The 19998-nt window shown below is 43.0% G+C and overlaps 1 protein-coding gene across 3 annotated transcripts in view; it reads left to right on the top strand.

The window, feature by feature from the left end:
• Kctd1 (potassium channel tetramerization domain containing 1) overlaps positions 1-19085 on the top strand; it is a 188165-nt gene extending 169080 nt beyond the window's left edge. For all 3 annotated transcript variants that reach the window (XM_048363555.1, XM_048363556.1, XM_048363554.1), the window contains exons 3-5: positions 1635-1779; positions 13079-13384; positions 18459-19085. In XM_048363555.1, coding sequence (XP_048219512.1) covers positions 1635-1779; positions 13079-13384; positions 18459-18617 — 610 coding nt within the window. In that variant the 3' untranslated portion in view covers positions 18618-19085. The remainder of the gene's footprint in view (positions 1-1634; positions 1780-13078; positions 13385-18458) is intronic.
• The last annotated feature ends 913 nt before the right edge of the window (positions 19086-19998 follow it).

The following is a 19998-nucleotide window of genomic DNA, read 5'->3' as shown; positions in this document are numbered from 1 at the left end:
AGAGAGAGAGAGAGAGAGAGAGAGAGAGAGAGAGAGAGAGAGAGAGAGAGAGAGAGGAAGAAAGAAAGAAAGAAAGAGAAAAAGAAGGAAAGTGAGCCAATAACAGCTGGGCCATCATCCCAGATACCTGGGACTCATGGTCCAGGCAAGTCTGAGCACAATTCAAAACCCTATTTAAAAGGAAGTAAAGCAAGAAGGACAGTAATGTGGCTTAAGTGGTAGAGCACCTGCCTAGCAAGCACAAGGCCCTGAATTAAAATCTCAACACTGCAAAAACAAAAGATTTTTTTTTGGGGGGGGGGGGCCAGTCCTGGGCCTTGGACTCAGGGCCTGAGCACTGTCCCTGGCTTCTTCCCGCTCAAGGCTAGCACTCTGCCACTTGAGCCACAGCGCCGCTTCTGGCCGTTTTTTGTATATGTGGTATTGAGGAATCGAACCTAGGGCCTCGTGTATCCGAGGCAGGCACCCTTGCCACTAGGCTATATCCCCAGCCCCAAAAGATTTTTAATGAAACAAAAATTTGGTGTTTTATTTTTGAAAGGAGAAGGAAGCAACTTATCTGCTTTGTCGTATTTTTTAAGAGGAGTGGGATTATTGTTTTTTAGTGTCCTGTTCTATTTTAAACCTAAGATCTTAAAACATGTGATTTCAAAATAATCTTCAAGGTAATGAAATGCTCTAAATCAGAGACAGACTTGTTATAGTATTAATAAAAGCATTTAAGATTTTTAAAAAATGAAGCTATTTGCCTGCCTACGTTATTGATGAAAAGTAAAGTGATCCTTTGGGCTAAGCAAGTGATTTCTAGTGTGTGAATTCCACTTTCCATTGACAAATGTTGAGCATCTGCTTCTTCCTAGTATGGTTCTGAACGTGTGTGTGTGTGTGTGTGTGTGTGTGTGTGTGTGTGTGTGTGCAAGTATGTGGGTGATGATCCCAGAGCTTGAACTCAGAGCCTGGGTGCTGTCCTTTAGCTTATATGCTCAAAGCTGGTGCTCTGCCACTTGAGCCACAGGTCTATTTCCAGCCTTTTGCTGGCTAATTGGAGAATATCTGTCTCCTAAGACCTAAGAAACTGGACTATATATTGTTAGTGAATACTGTAGTCTCTTCAGTGAATGACATTTTAAATTATTCTTTTTTTATTGTGAAACATGAATGTTAACATCTAGGTTAACATCCAAGGTGACTTTACTTTTAGAAGGTTGTGATTAAGGGGTGGGAAGAACTCAGAAAATGGGTTTCCTGAAAACAGAATTATTTGTGTCTTTAGTAGTTTGTTTAAAGACACTTTGGAGAAATGACATTTTTAAGTAGCAGAGAAGCTTGTCAACTCTATCACAGTGAGCATCATGGGTAATCATTGTGTCAGGCACGTTTTCCTTGCAGGCCAAAGCCAGTGAGTAAAAGCAGGTAACTGAAAACCTGAGATGATTTGAAATCACCTGGTCCTGAGCAATTTACCCAGCCAGGCCCAATACTCCCCAGAGAACCAGGACAACTTAAGAGATGATTTTCCCCAACTGCCACCTGCAAAAGGACCACCTCTGTCAGAGACAAGGAACCATAGCTCCTAGTCTTAGCAGCCAAAGATTAATCTAATTGTCTTCACTCTTCCCTCTTTTCCACCACAGAATCGGAAGACTTTTTGATGGTACAGAGCCCATTGTTTTGGACAGTCTCAAACAGCACTATTTCATTGACAGAGATGGACAGATGTTCAGATATATCTTGAATTTCCTACGAACATCCAAACTCCTCATTCCTGATGATTTCAAGGTGAGGGAATCCATGTTAAATTAACAATAAATATGTGATTTGTTGTGACGTACTCCAAAACATATATTTCCAATTTAACTTTTTAATGTATACCAACTCTGATGGGAACAGAGGGTCTCTTTGACATGGTTATATGGCCTTCACAAAATACAGTGGTTGATCAGTAAAGTTTTCATGGCAAAAGGGGGAAAGCGTTTCATTTAAGGAACTACACTAAAATTCATTGTAAGAAGTTAAAAAGACTTTGATTCAGTTGAACATCACTTCTGATCCATCTGAGCAAGCTAAAGAAGTAAAGGAAACCTTCAATTGAGTGAATTCTCTCAGAAGTCTAAAGCAAACATTCACAGTAGCCTTTGAGAACTGTCTGTTATGAAATTAGTGACATGCAAGTAAGTTAGTCACATTGAGATCATCCAGCCTTGCACTCAAGGAGAACAAATAAAAAGCATAAACATGAATTCACAAAAACATAATTTTTGCAGCAATGTTTCTGTAAATAGGAATTCTAAAGAGTTAGCCAAGTACTATTATTGCTGATATATTACAGGAGCCAAACTCAGGATCAATGTATTTTTACAACAAAAACTTGATCATAGGAAAGCATGATCAAACATATAGTATAATGGAAGAATGCCACTATAAAAGTTGTAACACATAGGAATATATCTAACCAGAACAAAAAGGCTATTAGAAAAAATGTAGGTGAATTTCTGAAAGTATAATTTGGAGGCAGAGAGAGCCTATATAAGTAAGCATACCCAGAAAACACTTGAATTAAAGTCAAAAATATAAAAATAAAAGATCTTAGAAGCCTATGCTGGTGGTTCATGCTGTAATCCTTAGATACTCAGGAAGTTGAGATCTGAGGATCATGGTTAGAAGCTAGCCTGAGCAGGAAAGTCTGAGACTCTTATCTCCCATTAGCCAGCAAAATGCTGGAAGTAGAGCTGTTATTCATATGCTAGAGAACTAGCCTTGAGCTCAGGGACAGCACGTAGGCCCTGAGTTCAGGCCCCAGGACTAACACCACACACACACACACACACACACACACACACACATGCGCGCGCACACACACACATATGCATACACAGAGATGTCAGACTAGAAGAAATTTTTGCAATGAATGATTAATATCCATCATAAAAACATTACTAAAACTGTATAAGAATCCCAAACTACCCACTGGAAAAAAATTCGCCATGCATGAATATTTTCCCAAAGGAAAGAAAGAAGTTGACAATATTAATTGAGCAGATATTCAATCTCTCTAGTTTCAAGGAGATTATAAAGTACTATGTATCTTTTGGCCACTAGGTTGGTAACTATTATCAAAGTTGATGATATTCAGTTATGTTGGGAATTAACATTATTAACCATTTTTAGAGAACAATTCAAGCAGTATTTATTAAAATTTCAAATATGTCTTCTTGGTAGAATAGCAATTTTATATCTACCCCTTCTACAAATATTTACACAGATATATAAAGATGTGTGTACATAGGATGTTTACTGCAGTCATCTTCAAAATAGCAAATACTGAACACTGCTAAAAATAAAATGCCCCCAAATAACCAAGGGTTACAGATAGTGTCATATATCCAATTGTGGACTCCACATATGACTAAAGTAATTAAAATAATACAATAACATTTAATCCCCTAATTAAAATAATACAGTTAAATCTTTTCAAGGAGCATGCCAATAATAGAAGCTGAACTTATCAGACATGTATAGACCAGTAGGGAAAAACAGCCAGAGGATTTCATTCTGGGTTGTTGTTGTTATCTTACGTATAATTTTAATTTCATCAGGAAAATGTTTAGTTGGTACAATACAGTTGTCTTGGGTTTTGTTTTTGTTTTTAAATGCATAAATAGTGATCCTCAGCTATGGAGGAAGTTATACCCCAGAGACGCTGAGATATGTGAAAATCCACAAAGTAGCAATGAATCAACTGCCATCTAACAAGGGACGACGATCTGCTTTGCAGGTTTTCGCCTATCATGGGGGTCTCCAGAACATAATGCCCTCAATAGGTGAGGGATCACTGTACTCAAATCAGCTCATGCTCTAATTTCTTTTCAGGTCATACATTTTTTTTCACTTCTATAAAAGTCATTTTTTTGATGGCTATCTTTCCAAATACCCACCTGGAATCCCTACCTGGAGAGTTCATTGTCTTCATATATGTAAGCTGCCCTAAAATGGGTTTGCCCTAACAGCTGCCCTATCTCCTTCACTACTTCCATGAAACACATGAAGAGGACTTCCTCTGTATTCTGTCTCAGTACCAGAGCAGGCAGCTGGAGATTGTTCCGGGCTTTTTCCTTCTCTTTGCCTGCTACATATGCTCCATCAGTAAATATGTCCTAGATATTCCCTGAATACTTCTCCAATCAGACCACTTTCTCTTCCCTAGTTGGAGACTAGCAGCTCTGGACAGCTTGGTCTCCCCAATTTCCCCTTGCCCTGTCTTGCCCACTCTATCCTGCAACCAAGAGACATGTGTTTAAAACTTAAATGGTTAGAGATTCACATGTGCTTGTGAGAAACACTGAAATGCAGGTTTCATCTTATTCATCACAGCCTAGGGCTTTACTCCTCTATTTTCCATGGCCCCACAGTGCATGTGTAGCTGTTCGGCTCTTGATTTGGCACAACACATCCAGTTCTAGGTTAGGAATTTGTCCAGCTACTGGAGACAGAAGCATCAGTTAACAAGGGCTTTGAGGAAGAGAGATATGTTTTCCCCACAGAAGGCAGAGGTCCTTGGTAGGTGACAGGGTTATCTGCTCAGTGATGCTATCAAGCACCGAGGCTTGTTCTTTTTCATTTTGCTCTCTTCACTGTTGACCTTATGGCCTCCTAACTGTCACCTCAAAGTTATAAGGTGAGTGCCATAGCTTCAGGCACCATGTCTTCATTCAAGGCAAGAAAGTCATAGATTCTGCCTTCTTCAGAAGACTCTTCCTTTATCATCATCTATTGGCCCAGACTGAGCCTCCCCTAACTTCAAATGAGGCTAAGGAAGTAATTCCACCACCACCACCACCACCACCACCCCTTCTCCTTTTCTTCTTCTCTGCTGAGAGAAATGTATGTGACGGGGGTTGGAAATTGTGGGTGGGGAAGCCAACCAGCAGCATTGCATCATTCTAGCTCAGCACCAACCACACGTTACACGTGGAAATAACTGTGGCAGGATGAGTAAACAGGTGCATACAGTGAGCACCCTGATTCATACCACCCCACCTAAAACCTGGTCCTTCCCTTTCTTACAGCTGAGTCCAGTTATGTTCTGTGAACATCTTGACTCCCTTATTGCATTGTTAGGTTCTGACACACAGGAACACATGTATGTTTTTCTATAGAACATGGCATGCTGGAACCACAGCAATTGCTTAGCATTGGTTAATTTATTTTGTTTATTTGTTTTGTTTTTGTTGCCAAACCTGGGGCATGGAATCAGGGCCTGAGACTGTCCCTAGCTTCTTTTTGCTCAAGGCTAGCACTCTACCTCTTGAGCCACAGCGCCACTTCTGGCTTTTCTCTATATATGTGGTGCTGAGGAATCGAACCCAGGGCTTCGTGTATATGAGACGAGCACTAGGCCATATTCCCAGCCACCCATTGGTTAATTTAAACACAGCAGAAAAGAATGAAAGTCATGGTGGTCAGAAGCTAACTACCAGTAGATCATGAACTTCTGTTAAAATCATATAGGACTAAAGCGAAACTATAACACGTTTGTGCATAACACCATCATCCTAAGCTACTTGTGAGGGTGATAGATTAATTTATAATTTGCATTATTTAGAAGGGTAATTGGTCCATGGAATCACAAAACAGTAAGTTGGTAATTACTGTTAGAAAATGTTAATAGCCTTTAAAAAAATTGTAGCAGGTCCCAGGAAATGAGCTAGATTTTTTTTTTAACTCATAAACATGGCAGACTTTTATTTTTCTCCCAAGAACACTCAGATTAAAGGCACCATAGAGATTCTAGAGGCTCACCCCCCCCACCCCCAGAACTCACCACACACTGACCCTCCTAGGCCTGGGACAGGTGCTCTTCTTTGTTGTTGTTGTTTTTCTTTTTACTAGACTTTTCTTTTTACTTCAACTTTATTGGAAAGTTAAAGAGAGACACCTTGGTGACATGAAGAGAGTCAGGAGACAGGAGGCATGGCATAATGGGGGCAGGGGTGGAGGAATTTAAGTAGGGATCATGGGTGGGGGAAAGGGCCCCAGGTAGCTGGAGGGTTCAAAGAGTTTCTTGAGTTTATGGTACAGGTCTGGCTCTGGGAATCTATTGTATTAACAAGTCTCAGGTGCCTATCACCTGAGAGGATGGGGGACTAGGATTTCATATTTGGATTAAGATTCTGGGCTGGAGAATTTTGGGAAGATCCCTGGGGCAAGGGTAGTCAGTGGACCAAGTCATGGGAGCAATATTGAGTTGTTTTTGTTTTTGTTTTTTTGCCAGTCCTGGGGCTTGAACTAAGGGCCTGAGCACTGACCCTGGCTTCTTTTTGCTCAAGGCTAGCATTCTACCACTTGAGCCACAGCACCACCTCTGGCTTTTTTTTTTTTTTTTTTTTTTTTTTTGCAAGTCCTGGGCCTTGGACTCAGGGTCCAGAGCTCTGTCCCTGGCTTCTTTTGCTCAAGGCTAGCACTCTGCCACTTGAGCCACAGTGCCACTTCTGGCCATTTTCTATATATGTGGTGCTAGGGAATTGAACCCAGGGCTTCATGTATACAAGGCAAGTACTTTTACCACTAGGCCACATTCCCAGCCCCATCTCTGGCTTTTTCTATATGTGTGGTGCTGAGGAATTGAATTCAGGGCTTCATGTATATGAAGCAAGTACGCTACCACTAGGCCATATTCCCAGCATGACAATATTGAGTTTTGAGAACAAAGCAGATTCCCATCATTTGAGACCCTGAAGTGATATAAAAGCTTGAGGGTGTTATGTTCTTTTCTGGCTAGTTCCTGCTGACACGGGGTCATCAAAGGGACACTGGGGCTGGGTTCTTCAGGGTCCAGGTCTACATTGGGCAGAGCCAGGTAAGCAAAGCCTTGGGTTTCCTACAGTAACAGGATGGCTTTAACCGGGGTGAGAGTAGTTACCCTCACAATTCCCACAGGAGTGATGGCAGGTGGTGTGTGGTAGCTGTAAAATGGCATATAGCCTCTGATCTGGAGGTCGTTGGAGAGAGAGAAGGGGAAGAAAGAGATTTGAACAAACAGTGGACTAACAGCAGAGTTTACCAATCCATTCAATAAAGACCTAGGTCAGATCTTGCCTCAACTACCTAAGCATCTAAAGGTGGGACCCAGTGAGGGTGGGGGCCCCCAGACACTCACAAGCTGCAGTTATGGGGAGGGGTATGGGCTCTTCCTGCACCTCTTTTAGTAGGCTTGAGGGATTGTCTGGCTCTCCAAATGTTGCTGTTTGGGAAAGGAAAAAGAGAGGAGAGTAAGAAAGGGAGAAGAAAGAGGACAGACAGACAGGTAAAGAGGCAGACAGAGATTTCCAGTAGTCTTACAACTGAGTTAACCAGTCCAGTCAATCTAGGTCAAGACCTAGACCCCCTTAACGGCAGTGAGGCAGCTAGAGTGAGGGCTTCAGGTCACATTTTGGCCACAGCTGAGCCATAATAAACTGGGGAGGCTGTCAGGCTCCTGGGGAGGAAGGAGAAAGGGGGAGATGGAGAGAGAGAGAGAGAGCATCCCCTACGAAACCGAGAGTCCTTCAGGGAATACTGTCTCAAGCTTCAGCACCATCTGTTAGAAAAACTGAGTCACAATTAGAATAAAGGAAGAGCAGAAAATGACCTCAGTGGACCTCAGTGGACCAGACCCATGCTAATGGGAAGTCGAAGAGGGACACCACGGTGACCTGAGGAGAGTCAGGAGACACAGGACGTGGCATGACAGAGGCTTTTTGTGGCTTGTCTGTGCTCCCTGAGGATTCCACAGCCATCAAAGCAAATCTGAGTTCAGGATACACTCCTTCAATAGCTGGAGCTCGTGCTGGAGGAGGAAGGGGCTGTCAAAAGAAATTCACCTATCCCAGGACCCTAAAGAGTTTCCCACAGAACCTCCAGGTGAATGACCCTGTAAATGACAGGGCCGTCAGGAAGCTGGGCGGAGCCTCAGAAGGAGGGTGAAAGCTGAGGTAACAATTTGGCACAGGGTGGAATTGTACCCACAGCAACCATTCAGCTTAAATTGCAAGTCACAGTCCAGGCATGCATGTGACCTCCCAGGCTCCATGACTGATGTCTCACTGGAAATTTTCTCCTGACCCTGGAAAAGGACTTTGGCATGCGAAGAGGAATTCTTTGCTGGGTCTACTAGGTAGTATTTGTTTTTGTTTTATCACATGTGTATGTCTCTCTAGCCATGTGAATGTATGAAACTTTAAAATCCTAGCAGACTACACCTCTTAAAATTGAACTCTACAAATGTGTCACCTGAGGTAGATGCCCATTTAACAATGCAGATGATATTTGTATTTCAGAATACCACCACAGCTGGTGATCCAGCTCCACAAAAGGTTTTCGGGGTCTGTTCTCTGAATAAGCAATTGCACAATTTCTCTATTGTGTTTTATCATGAATATTATTGACCTTCTTCCCTTTATTTCTCCTGTCACCAGCCATACTTATTTTTTATTGATAAGTTATTTCCAGCACATGTGTAAATGTCACACACACACACACACACACACACACACACACACATACACACACATCAATTTGCAATTCTCAGCACACCAAGAGTCCAGAGATATGGTCTTCATATTTATGAGGAACCATAAGATGCTCTTTAGCCTTTTATTTTGAACATCTTATTTGGCAAGTACCCCCACCCCACAGAGATAGCATCTGTTATGGTCTCTCTCTATGTCCATTATTCCTAAATATTGATAAATATGCTGCTGCTAGACAGTCTTTCACTTTTCTGTCTTTGGCTATGTTCTGGGCTAGGCATGGTAGACCACACATATAATACCAGCTACCAGCTATAAGTAGGAGGATAATGGTCTAACACTGACATTGGGCAAAAAGCACTGTACTCTCTCGGAAAAATAACTCATGCCTATAATACCAGCTACCAGCTATAAGTAGGATGATAATGGTCTCACACTGACACTGGGAAAAAAACATCATACTCTCTCTGAAAAATAACTCAAGGTAAAATGGGCTGGGAGTATAGCTCAGGTGATAGAGAACTTGTCCTCTCAGTGTGAGACCCAGAGTTCAAATCCTAGTACTACCACAAAAGAAAAATTCTAATAAACTTAAATATCTAAATGGCATATTTTTGTTGTCAGATTGTCAGTGTTAAAACCTTACTGGATAATCCTCTGGACTTTTATCTGTGCTTATTATGACAATAATCTCCTTTTCCATTCTACTAAAATTATATTTTCTCAAATACACCAATAACATTCGAATTTCCCTGGTTGACCTCAAAATGTACCTCACACTTGCCTTCCCAAGGCAGTCCTGACCACATATTGAATCTGGCTTTGACCTGTAGGCCTCTTCCTCTCTAGCCTGATCCCTGTTGATATGATAGCATCTCCATGGGTCCCAATAAAGTTAATTTAGTTCATCAATTGCTCCCCTAATTTCCTATCAACTGAAAGTTTTATCTAAAGGCCTAATGGGTTTAAGTGAAATACTTTGGAGAGACTCCATCTCTGGTGATACCTCGTGCTAAACAGCCCATGAGCAACCATGTGGCCATCCCACCACGCCCACCATGCTAGGGTCGAGCTATATGTATGCTCCATAGGGTATAGAAAAATAAGCTGTTTTCCACTTCCATGTTGGTGACATTTGAGTCCAGTTCTGTGGGGAGGAGCTGTCGTGTGTGTGTGTGTGTGTGTGTGTGTGTGTGTGTGTGTGCACTATTGCACATGCACAAGAGCACCAGAACTGGAGCTCGAACATGAACTCAGGGCATTTTTGTTCTTGCTCAGCTTTTTACTCCCAGCTAGTGCTCTACCACTTGAGTCACACCTCCAGTTCTAGCTTTTAGATAGTTACTTAGAAATAAGAGTCACTCATCACTCCGATTTGACTGCCAGGGCTGGGCTGGCTTTGAACCTTAGTTTTCACATCATAGCCTCCTGAGTAGCCAGGATGAACCACCAGCATCCTACCACCAGGGCCCTTATAAGGCCCTTATAAGAGTACAGGAGGCTCTGAGTTAGAGAACGAATGTGACCAGACCAGTGGCCTGGGAAGTGCTCTTGATAGCCTGCAGAAGAAAGGCAGCCCCTCTGAGCTCCTGATTTCTGTTTTCACCAAGGACCTTGCAAGAACAGATTGCAGTTATTCAGACATAAAAGCACACACACACACACACTCTCTCTCTCTCTCTCTCTCTCTCTCTCTCTCTCTCTCTCTCTCTCTCTCTCTCTCTCTGTGGTACAAGAACAGAAGGTAAGGGAAGACTTCAGCAAAAATGGATCTCCAGAGGACCAAAGACCCATGCTGAAGTCTGAAAGCATAGGATTTAATGAAATTAAACAAGCCTGCTTAAGGAAGGAGAAGAGATTGAGGAGTCTCCACTTGGAAGGGAGATTTTCATTAGCTGTAATTAGAAATAGGTAAGGAAGTTTAAAAAGACAAATAAGAGGGAGTCTGCCAGGAAAGGGAATGGCCAGCGTCTGCTTAACTGTGCAGAAAACCATAACACAATAAGAGCAACCATTTTAGTGACTGGGTTGTCTTGTGCTTAAAGGGATGTAGGCGCAGTGAGCTGTCCACAGGGCCTCAGCTGTTCTCCGGCATCATTCCCCATCCTGTGTGGCACAGACAGTGCTTCTTGCCTGGAAACCAGAGCAGTGTAATACAAGAGAACACAGAGCCAGGAGAAGAAAGGAAAAACAAAAAGACACCTGTAGCTCGAAGGGGTTCAAGGCCAAATTGCCTTCTATGGCCATGAAGAGGCTTCTAAACCTTCATGGTAGTAGCCAGAAATCTTTCAGCAGTCACTCAGCAAGGCCAACCATGCCATCATTACAGAACTGGGCCTGCTGGCAAATCGGTATGATCCGCCTCTCAGGAGGCTAAGGCAGGAGGATCAGAGTTAGAGTCCAGCTTGAGCTACAACAGTAGAACCTTGTCTCCAAATATATACACGCATACGTAGTAAACAAGCAAACCAAATGGGCTATTTTTTTTCCCTGAATTTTCTAGAACAGATCATGATGAATTTGAGTGGCCAGAGTCGTTTATGAAAGTTTGTGAATCTGGAGGGAAAAACATGATGGGAACTCACAGTCAGCATGGGGGAACCTTAACCCCAAGTCCAGTTAGCCTCATTACCTTTGGTTTTATTTCATGAGGTGCTGGGGATGGAATCCAGGCCTGACGCATGCTAAGCACACCCTACCACTGAACCACGACCCTTCAGTTGCATTTCCTTTGAGTCAGGAAAGAAATTGGCAAACCAAGATTTGGTCATGAACATGAACTCACAAAATGTTAGGGTCAGAAGAAACAGCTTTTCTAGAGCTCATTTCCCTTGGTTAACCAATAAAGAGTGGGAGGAGCCCCAGAAAGACAATGAATACTCCCACATCCTTCCTCTTGCTCACTTTTGTAATGCAGGCTCAGGAAAATAAAAGGCAGTAGCAGACTCTCTGGCTTGCTGTTGCTAGTATAATTCTCTCTCACTGCCGTTTTCAAGTTTCCTTGCCAACTGTCATCATGAGAAGTAAGTAACTATTTGGATCAGAGTCTTGCAGTTGTTATAATTCACAGGTGACAGGGCTCCAGAATGGGGATTTATCAGATAAGCCCAAAGCATCACCTGGCTCTTACTTGAGCCTGCCTTAAGCCCGAAGCATCACCTTCAGGCCCAAGATCTGCCCAGTCTTGATTAATTCTCACCTCCTTAAAGCCAAACTGTATCTCCCATGGCTCAAGATATTAAGCAGGTAGATGAATGTGCACGGCAGAGGATCAGATCATTCCTTTTTTCTTTTTTGGCTGTCCTGGGGCTTGGACTCAGGGCCTGAGCACTGTCCCTGGCTTCTTTTTGCTCAAGGCTAGCACTCTACCACTTGAGCCACAGTGCCACTTCTGGCCTTTTCTATATATGTGGTGCTGAGGAATCAAACCTGGGGCTTCATGTATAAAAGGCAAGCACTCTTGCCACTAGGCCATATTCCCAGCCCCAGATCAAATCGTTCTTATGGATCCTCTCCTGTAGAGGACTAGCACTCCTATATGTTGGGGTTACCAAGGGAAGGACAAGGTAAAGACTGATTCTTCCCAGATGAGCATCTCCCACAGCATCTGGCTCAAGTTTCACAATATGAAAAGTGGGTGCCCATGTCTCTCCACTGCTTTCTCTGGAAGCCAAGAATAAAGTTGTGGCTGCTGTTGCTTAGTTTGCAAAAGAAAGAGACAATGCAGCATAAAATCAGTCCTGTGTGTGGCCATCGCCAGTGTCTCCCCATGGTCTTGAAAGCATCAGGCCACAGGGTGACGGCATTGGCTGGCATGTGAACAACCCGCACCATCTACTCATTTCAGCCCATGAAGGAAGGCAGAGAACGCCAGTGTCAGTTGACTGAAGTGTTCTTCATCAACATGTCTGGACAAGTGTGCACTTATCTAGAAATGATTGTGACCATAGCTACGTTTAGACCAAATATTGGCCTGCATGTTAGCCTGTTCCTAAGTTGCTACCTCCCCCTGCCTATTCTCTTGTGTCTTTGTATGTCAACACCTGTTTGTAGTTCTGGCTTTACTTCAATTTTTTTTTCCTAAGGCCAGAGGAGAAGCAAGCATGTTTGAAGACTGGGTGATGGTGCTTTCTGAATGGGATAAATCCCAGAGCTGGGTGTGATGGTACATAATTATCATCCCAGCACTCAGGAGGCAAGAGGATCATGAGTTTAAGGCCAGCCAGCCTGGGCTACATCACAAGACTTTGTCCCAGAAAGGAGCGTGGGGGAGGGAGGAAGACACAAGAGAGGAAGGTAGGAAAACTGCATCTTTACAAGTATGTTATAAGTGAAAACGTTACACTTAGATTTAATTATTAAATACCAGTAGAAGAGATAAAAGTCCACTCTTACATGTGGAGGTTGTCAGATGTGGTGGTACTCACCTGCAATCCCAGCACTTGGGAGGCTGAGACATGAGGATGCTGAATTGGAGACCCTGCCTCAAAACACAATGAGGTGGCAGTTTTCAGAACTTTGTGCATGTAGTTTGCACTGTGAAACGCCCTTTGGTTTTCCCCCCTCCACAGGACTATACGTTGTTATACGAAGAGGCAAAATATTTTCAGCTACAGCCCATGCTTTTGGAGATGGAACGATGGAAGCAAGACAAAGAAACTGGCCGCTTTTCGCGGCCCTGCGAGTGCCTCGTGGTACGTGTGGCCCCAGACCTTGGAGAGAGGATCACACTCAGTGGAGACAAGTCCTTAATAGAAGAAGTGTTTCCAGAGATCGGCGACGTAATGTGTAACTCGGTCAACGCAGGTTGGAATCACGACTCAACACACGTCATCAGGTTTCCACTAAATGGCTACTGTCACCTTAACTCAGTCCAGGTATGGCATCACCCAATACTCTAAATGCTGTTACTTAATCCTACCTTAACTCAGGGCCTTTCCTGCAGACAGCTGGGTCAGTGTTCGTGGGAACCGTTCTGTGACATTCATTACTTCCTTGAGTCTTTACTGAGCCGGTCTTTACTATCAGCCGGGCCCTGCTTGAGCATTAGAGGTACAAAAGAGGACAATACAGAGAGAAGATGTAGAGTAATGGAGCTGGCACTCTAGGGGTGAGGTAGGGAAGACGTGGACACAACACAAACATTCCCTGAGTAGTAGTGATGGTGAATCTGGGGTCATTAGCCCAGGGAAGAGCACATGTGTGTTCTGAAGAACCCACAGTAGGAGTGTGCTTGGCACATGTTGAGGAATAGAAGGAAAGCCAGAGTGGCTTGAAGGAAGTGAGTCACAAAGGGGGAGTGTGCAAGGAAATGAAGCCACAGGTGACTGTGGGCAGTCGTGGGGAGCCCCCACAAGAAGGAAGCGCTGGAGGATTCTACTTTTGGTTTCTTTCCTTTTTTTTTTTTTTTTTTTTTTGCCAGTCCTGAGCCTTGGACTTGGGGCCTGAGCACTGTCCCTGGCTTCTTTTTGCTCAAGGCTAGCACTCTGCCACTTGAGCCACAGCGCCACTTCTGGCCATTTTCTATATATGTGGTGCTGGGGAATTGAACCCAGAGCTTCATGGATACGAGGCAAGCACTTTTGCCACTAGGCCACATTCCCAGCCCTACTTTTGGTTTCTTTCTGTCTGGATTCATTTGCTTGTGTGCAAAGCCATGGGAGGATTTTGAGCACAAGGGTGGTCTGATAGAACTTTGGTCTTAAAAATGAATACTCTGGCTGGTAACTGGTGGCTCACACCTATAATCCTATCTACTTAGGATGCTGAGATGTGAGGATCAAGGTTTAAAGACAGCCCAGGCAGAAAAATCCCCAGGAAACTCTGATCTCCAATTACCCACTCAAAAAAAAAAAAAAGGAAGTGGTGCTGTGGCTCAAAGTGGTGGACCACTAGCCCTGAGCAAAAGAGCACAGGGACAGCACTCAAGTCCTGAGTTCAATCCTTACACTGACAAAGAATACTCTGTTCATTTCACTGAATATTATGACTGCATTGAATAGTATGCAGTCATATTGTTCAATGTATATACATGAAAACAGAATTAGGAAAATTGAGGAGATTGGTGGGGTTGGGAGAGATAAGGGACAATAGTGAAAGTATGACATTGATCAAGATTCATGTACTCACAAACTGACATGTTGAATCAAAACTCCTTTGGGAAGCTACTTAAAGATGATAATAAAATACAATAAAGTAGAATAAAATAATAAAATGAATACTCCAGCAATGGGTGGAAGCAATGCAGCAGGGGACCAGGTAGAAAGTATGGCCTGTGTGAAGTGTGTCTTGAATGTAGACCCAGCCAAGTGCCTTGACCAAAGCTGTGGAGTGGAAGACAAAAGCCCAGAGTGACTGAGCTTTTGTGCCAGTATTGGAGCCTAAACTCAAGTCCTCAAATTTTTCACTCACCATTGGCATTCTACAATTTGAGCCACACCTCTAGTTCTGGCTTTTTGCTGGTTAACTGGAGATGAGTCAATTTATCTTCCTAGGATGGTCTTGAATCTTGGTCCTCAGAATATAGCCTTCTGAGTACAGCTGGTATTCCAGGCATGAGCCACTAGATGCCCAGTTGTAGCTGAGATATTGTGTGTGTGTGTGTGTGCGTGCAAATGCGTGTGCACACATGCATGCCAGTCCTGAAGCTTAATCTCAAGGCCTTGGCACTGTTCTTCAGCTTTTCTTACTCAAGCCTGGTACTCTACCACTTCAGCCACAACTCCACTTCTAGTGTTCCTGGTTAGTTGGAGGTGATAAGAGTCTCACCAACCTATCTGTCCAGGCTGACTTAAAACTTGTTATCCTCAGATCTCAGCCTCCTGAGCAGCTAGAATTAGAGACCTGAGAGGAAGAAGTCTTGGGAGAAGAGTGGGGTAGGATTCAGAACTGGTTTACTCCATGTGAGGTGCCAAGTGCCTTGATGCTGGCAGGTGTGTCACTGTCTTAGACAAACATGCAGTATTGACTTGGCCTTCCCTTGAGCTCCGGCTGGGGGTGCATTGCCCTCTTCTAGCACTGCAAGTAGGTGAGCATGCCTGATGTCTTGTCATGCAGATTTGTTTGAAACAAAACTATTTGAAGTGAATCTCAACTTCTCTCTTCTTCATTTGGCATGGACTCTCATGACTGTCCTGCCTCTATTTAGCTAACAACACATCTCCCAGAACTCAAAGACTACAAACACTCGTTAGACTATACTACTTCTGGAACATGGTTCCACAACTATTTATAACTTTTTAAATTTATATGCAGTTCTCTCGGAGCCTAGCAGCAGAAAGGTATGGTAGAAAATGCCCCTCATCACTCTAGGCAGTAAAATCACCAGTGTGGGTAGCGCCCTCTGGAGGTGCATGCTGCTCCTGCACTGCCCTGCGCTGTGCCCCTGAGCAGGTCTGCTGTTTCTAAATGCCTGTGAAGCCCAAGGACTTTCCCCTCCTACACCTGCTGCCAGGTGCTCCATGGAAGGAGAGGCACATTCAGAGCCAAAAACCAAGACCTCGGCTCCACCCCACCATGGCCAGTGAACACCTTTCATCAAGCCATATGCTTGACACATTGCCCAGCTCCAATGTGGAAATTTTCATCTGGGTTAACGTCATCGGGTAACAAGGCCATGACCTGCTCTTGCTTCCTCCTCCACACACCAAGAAATAGACGCCTGCCTACAGGCACACAGAGACTTTTGATAGGACGTCTGACACCTACAACTCCACTGAGTTATTCAAACTTTCTCAAGCAGTTGCTACATCTAAGGAATCTTGCTATTGAATGAGTGTTTGAAACTGATAGCTTCACTGCCAGGCTCTGGGGCGCATATCTGTAATCCTAGCTACTCAGAGGGCTGAGATCTGAGGATCAAGGTTTGAAGCCAATCCAGGCAGGAAAGTCTGTGATATTCTTATCTCCAATTAACAACCAAAAAAAAAAAAATGAAAGTGGAGCTGTGGCCCAAGAAGTAGAGTGCCAGCTTTGAGGAAAGAATATAAAGGATAATGCTCAGGCCCTGAATATAAGCCCCAGTGCTTGCACATGCGCACATGCATACATACATACATGCACACAGGCATGCTTCATAAGCTCTTTGCATGACAATGAAATAAGTACTTGAGTCCCTCCAAGGCTGCATGGATCACTGGGTAGTAAACATATAGACACTCTAAGAAGGACGGCATTCAGGGATTTTCTTATATCAGCAACTTAGTGGCCATAACAACTCTGAAAGGAAAACAAGTGTCAGAATTAGATCTATTATCATTTACAGCTGCCTATCTTTCTGTTTCCTCTCTATTCCTGGCAAAGAAACCTTAGAGACCAAACTGGGGTGTCTCTTGCTGACAGGCAGCATTCCTGCTCTGCTGGAAAATTCCCCTTGAGTGAGCTGTTTTTTGCTTTTTTATATGCCAAGGCCCATCTTGATTTTGAACTTAGGGATGTTTTCATCCTCCTATCCTTAGGCAATTGGCGTGTGTGTGCATATTGTAAGATTACCTGCAGAAATAGAGCATTGCACTGGAATGCTTAGTTTGTTCTCAAAAGGACTTGAGGCTTTGCTTTAATTTGCCAGTGATTGAAATTTCAAATTTTAGAAAGAATACTGTGGCTTTCCAGTCTCATCTAGTACACAATTTCACAAAATAGATTATTTTCCATATGGAAGTGACAAAATTAAAGAAAAAACACCACAAGGGTTACATTATCATTTTAAATAATGGTTATTAGAGACGGAATCTCAGTAGTTAGCCCAGGCAATGCCTACCTCTGGTGGGATTACAGGTGTGTGCCCACAATGTACTTTACTATTGGCAACATTTTGAGAATTATTTAGTAAGATTTTATTTCATTTTTAAAAAATGAACTAGGTGCTGGTGGCTCATGCCTGTATTCCTAGCTACTCAGAAGATGGAGATCTGAGGATTGTGGTTCGAAGCCAGCCCAGGCAGAAAATTTTGTGAGACTCATATCTCCAACTAACTACCAAAAAGTCAAAAGTTAAGCTATGGCTTAAGTGGTGGAGCACTAGCCTTGAGTACAAAAGCTCAGGGAGAGCACCCAGGCCATAAGTTCAAGCCCCAGGATTGGTGCAAACACCAAAATTTAAGCAGATATTTTTCCTCAAGCTTTATGGTTGTATTCTCTTGCCTTTAAAGTAGCATAGAAGTGATTTTAACTATATCCAGAATAGCATCAGGGAGCATTTGAAAGTCTGATCTCTGATAGATTGCTGAAGAAAAATAATACTGTAGATAAGCTGCTACTTTTGCCTAGGAGGTGCCAGTTCTGTTTCCCACCTTGAAGGGCGTCAGACATGTAACAACAGATGCAGGGATCTTCGTGACATTAGGCATTTGATTTGAGAGTTCAACAATATATCTGGTGGTGTGTGTATAAATCTGAAACATTTCAGATGGATTTCATTGTCTCTATTCTTCTCTCTATCTATTTCAAATGGCACAAGCTTGAAAAGCTGCAGGTAACCCTTAGTGTCTTCAGTAATCCATTTGTTCTGCTATTAAAGTATGGCAGTCTTTCCAGCTTAACTGTAAATATGAACTCCGTCCTAGGGAAGTGGGAAGTATGAATGGATTACTGGCTAAATAAATTCAGATACTACTGTCTTTATCATCTCATAGAACATATTCCAGAGGTAAATGAGTTTTAAAATGTGACAACAAACAAACAAGGGGAAACAAAACCAACAACATGGTATTTGAGGCAAAACAGACTGGCCTTGCAAACCCAGTTCTGACTTAACCACAAGCTTCGATTTCCTCTAGAAAATGGAGCTCTTACCCCAGCCCTTCAATCCCAGGTCTTTCCTGAACAGTTGAAACTCAGAGGGATGGGTCCACATGCATATGACCTTACCCTGTAGAGGAACGATGGTTTGGGGTGTTGATGTGGGCCAACAGATGGAACTCCCTAACCAGATGCTTGTCTTGGCCCTCACAGGTCCTCGAGAGGTTACAGCAAAGAGGATTTGAAATCGTGGGCTCCTGTGGGGGAGGAGTGGACTCGTCTCAGTTCAGCGAATATGTCCTCCGGCGGGAACTGAGGCGGACAGCCCGTATACCCTCTGTCATCCGAATAAAACAAGAGCCTCTGGACTAAATAGACATGTTTCTTATGCAAAAACAAAAACAAGGAGGAAAACATGCCTGACAACACAATCAGAAGTGGGACATTTATGTGCAGTTGGGACAGGAAATCAAGTTCTGGACCTAAAATTGAATCAAAGACACATTTATATCCAATAGAGATCACACCTGTACTCACATGGGAGCAATTGGAATAGTGATATCCTCAAGGTGTAAAAAAATATATATAAATATAAATATATATATATGTTAAAAGGTAGGAAATGCAAAAAAGAAAAAAAGAAAAGAAAAAAAAAACAAAAACGTGATAGCTACAGTTGGTGCTGTGAAGGTCGGGAAGTGTCCTAGGCCTCTTGAGGCCTCTGACCAAAATGAAGCCATGAGAGGAAGGACACAGTCTTCTTACAGTTTCCATTGCCAACAGCCATCCATTGTTTCTTTTTCCTTTGTCTTTCTGTTTTCTTTCTTCTTCTTTTTTTTTCTTTTTTTTTTTTTTTTTACAAAAAAATGAAAACACCCTGCATGGTGTTTGTTTCCACATGGAGGTTTCATGTCCCTTTAGGTGGGGACCAGGTGGGACTTGAGGAGCTCCTGGAACAGCTTGGCTCAGAAGGACCATAGGTGTGGCATCCAACATGTCATTTGTACAGGAGTAACTTTTTTTTTCTCAGCCTCACAGATGTGAACTTTACTTTGTTTTTTAAACTGATCAGTTTTGCAAAGGGGCCAGAATTATTACTTGTTAGAGATGCTCTAGTCTGAGTGTGCTGCTTTCCTACAATTTTTCAAATTTTATAATGTATTAAATACAATAAACTCTGTTTAAAAAATAAGGTCTGTGTGAAACACGTATGGGGATGAGAATGTATTAAAATGATTTCCCCCCTCCCCCCATTTTTCAAGATTGAGTTATCAAAACTAGTACTTTACAGCAGGGACCGGCTTTGAAATCAAAACCTACTAAATGTTGACATCTGGTCTTGAAAGATCTCTTCCAACTCAGAAAATGTTGTCTCTTATGCTTCTATTTTATTTTATTTTGGTGCTGAAGGTCAAAGCCAGAGATTTATATTAGCCAAGAACATTCTCAACCTTTGAGCTATACCCTCTTGCCCAATCTTTCTTCTTTCGCACTTTCTATATAAATTCTACAGCGCAAACCACACCAAAACATCATGGCTTGAATCTTTTGTTCTCTCTTGTGCTCTTTTGTTCTCTCCATGCTCCTCCTGAGTGCCCTAGTTCTTGGCTGGGGCTCACCCATGGCTGCTTCTACACTGTATGACATCATCCAGAGGCACAATGTCATCCAGAGGCATGATGTCATCTAGAGGTAGGATGTCATCCAGGAGATGTCCCAGATGGCTCATCCAAATGGCTACAGCTAATACAGC

Source organism: Perognathus longimembris, chromosome 15 (assembly GCF_023159225.1).
Source record: "Perognathus longimembris pacificus isolate PPM17 chromosome 15, ASM2315922v1, whole genome shotgun sequence".
In the NCBI taxonomy this organism is placed as follows: Eukaryota; Metazoa; Chordata; class Mammalia; order Rodentia; family Heteromyidae; genus Perognathus; species Perognathus longimembris.
Note: the sequence above shows the minus strand (reverse complement) of the source record. Positions and strands in the feature narration are given on the sequence as shown.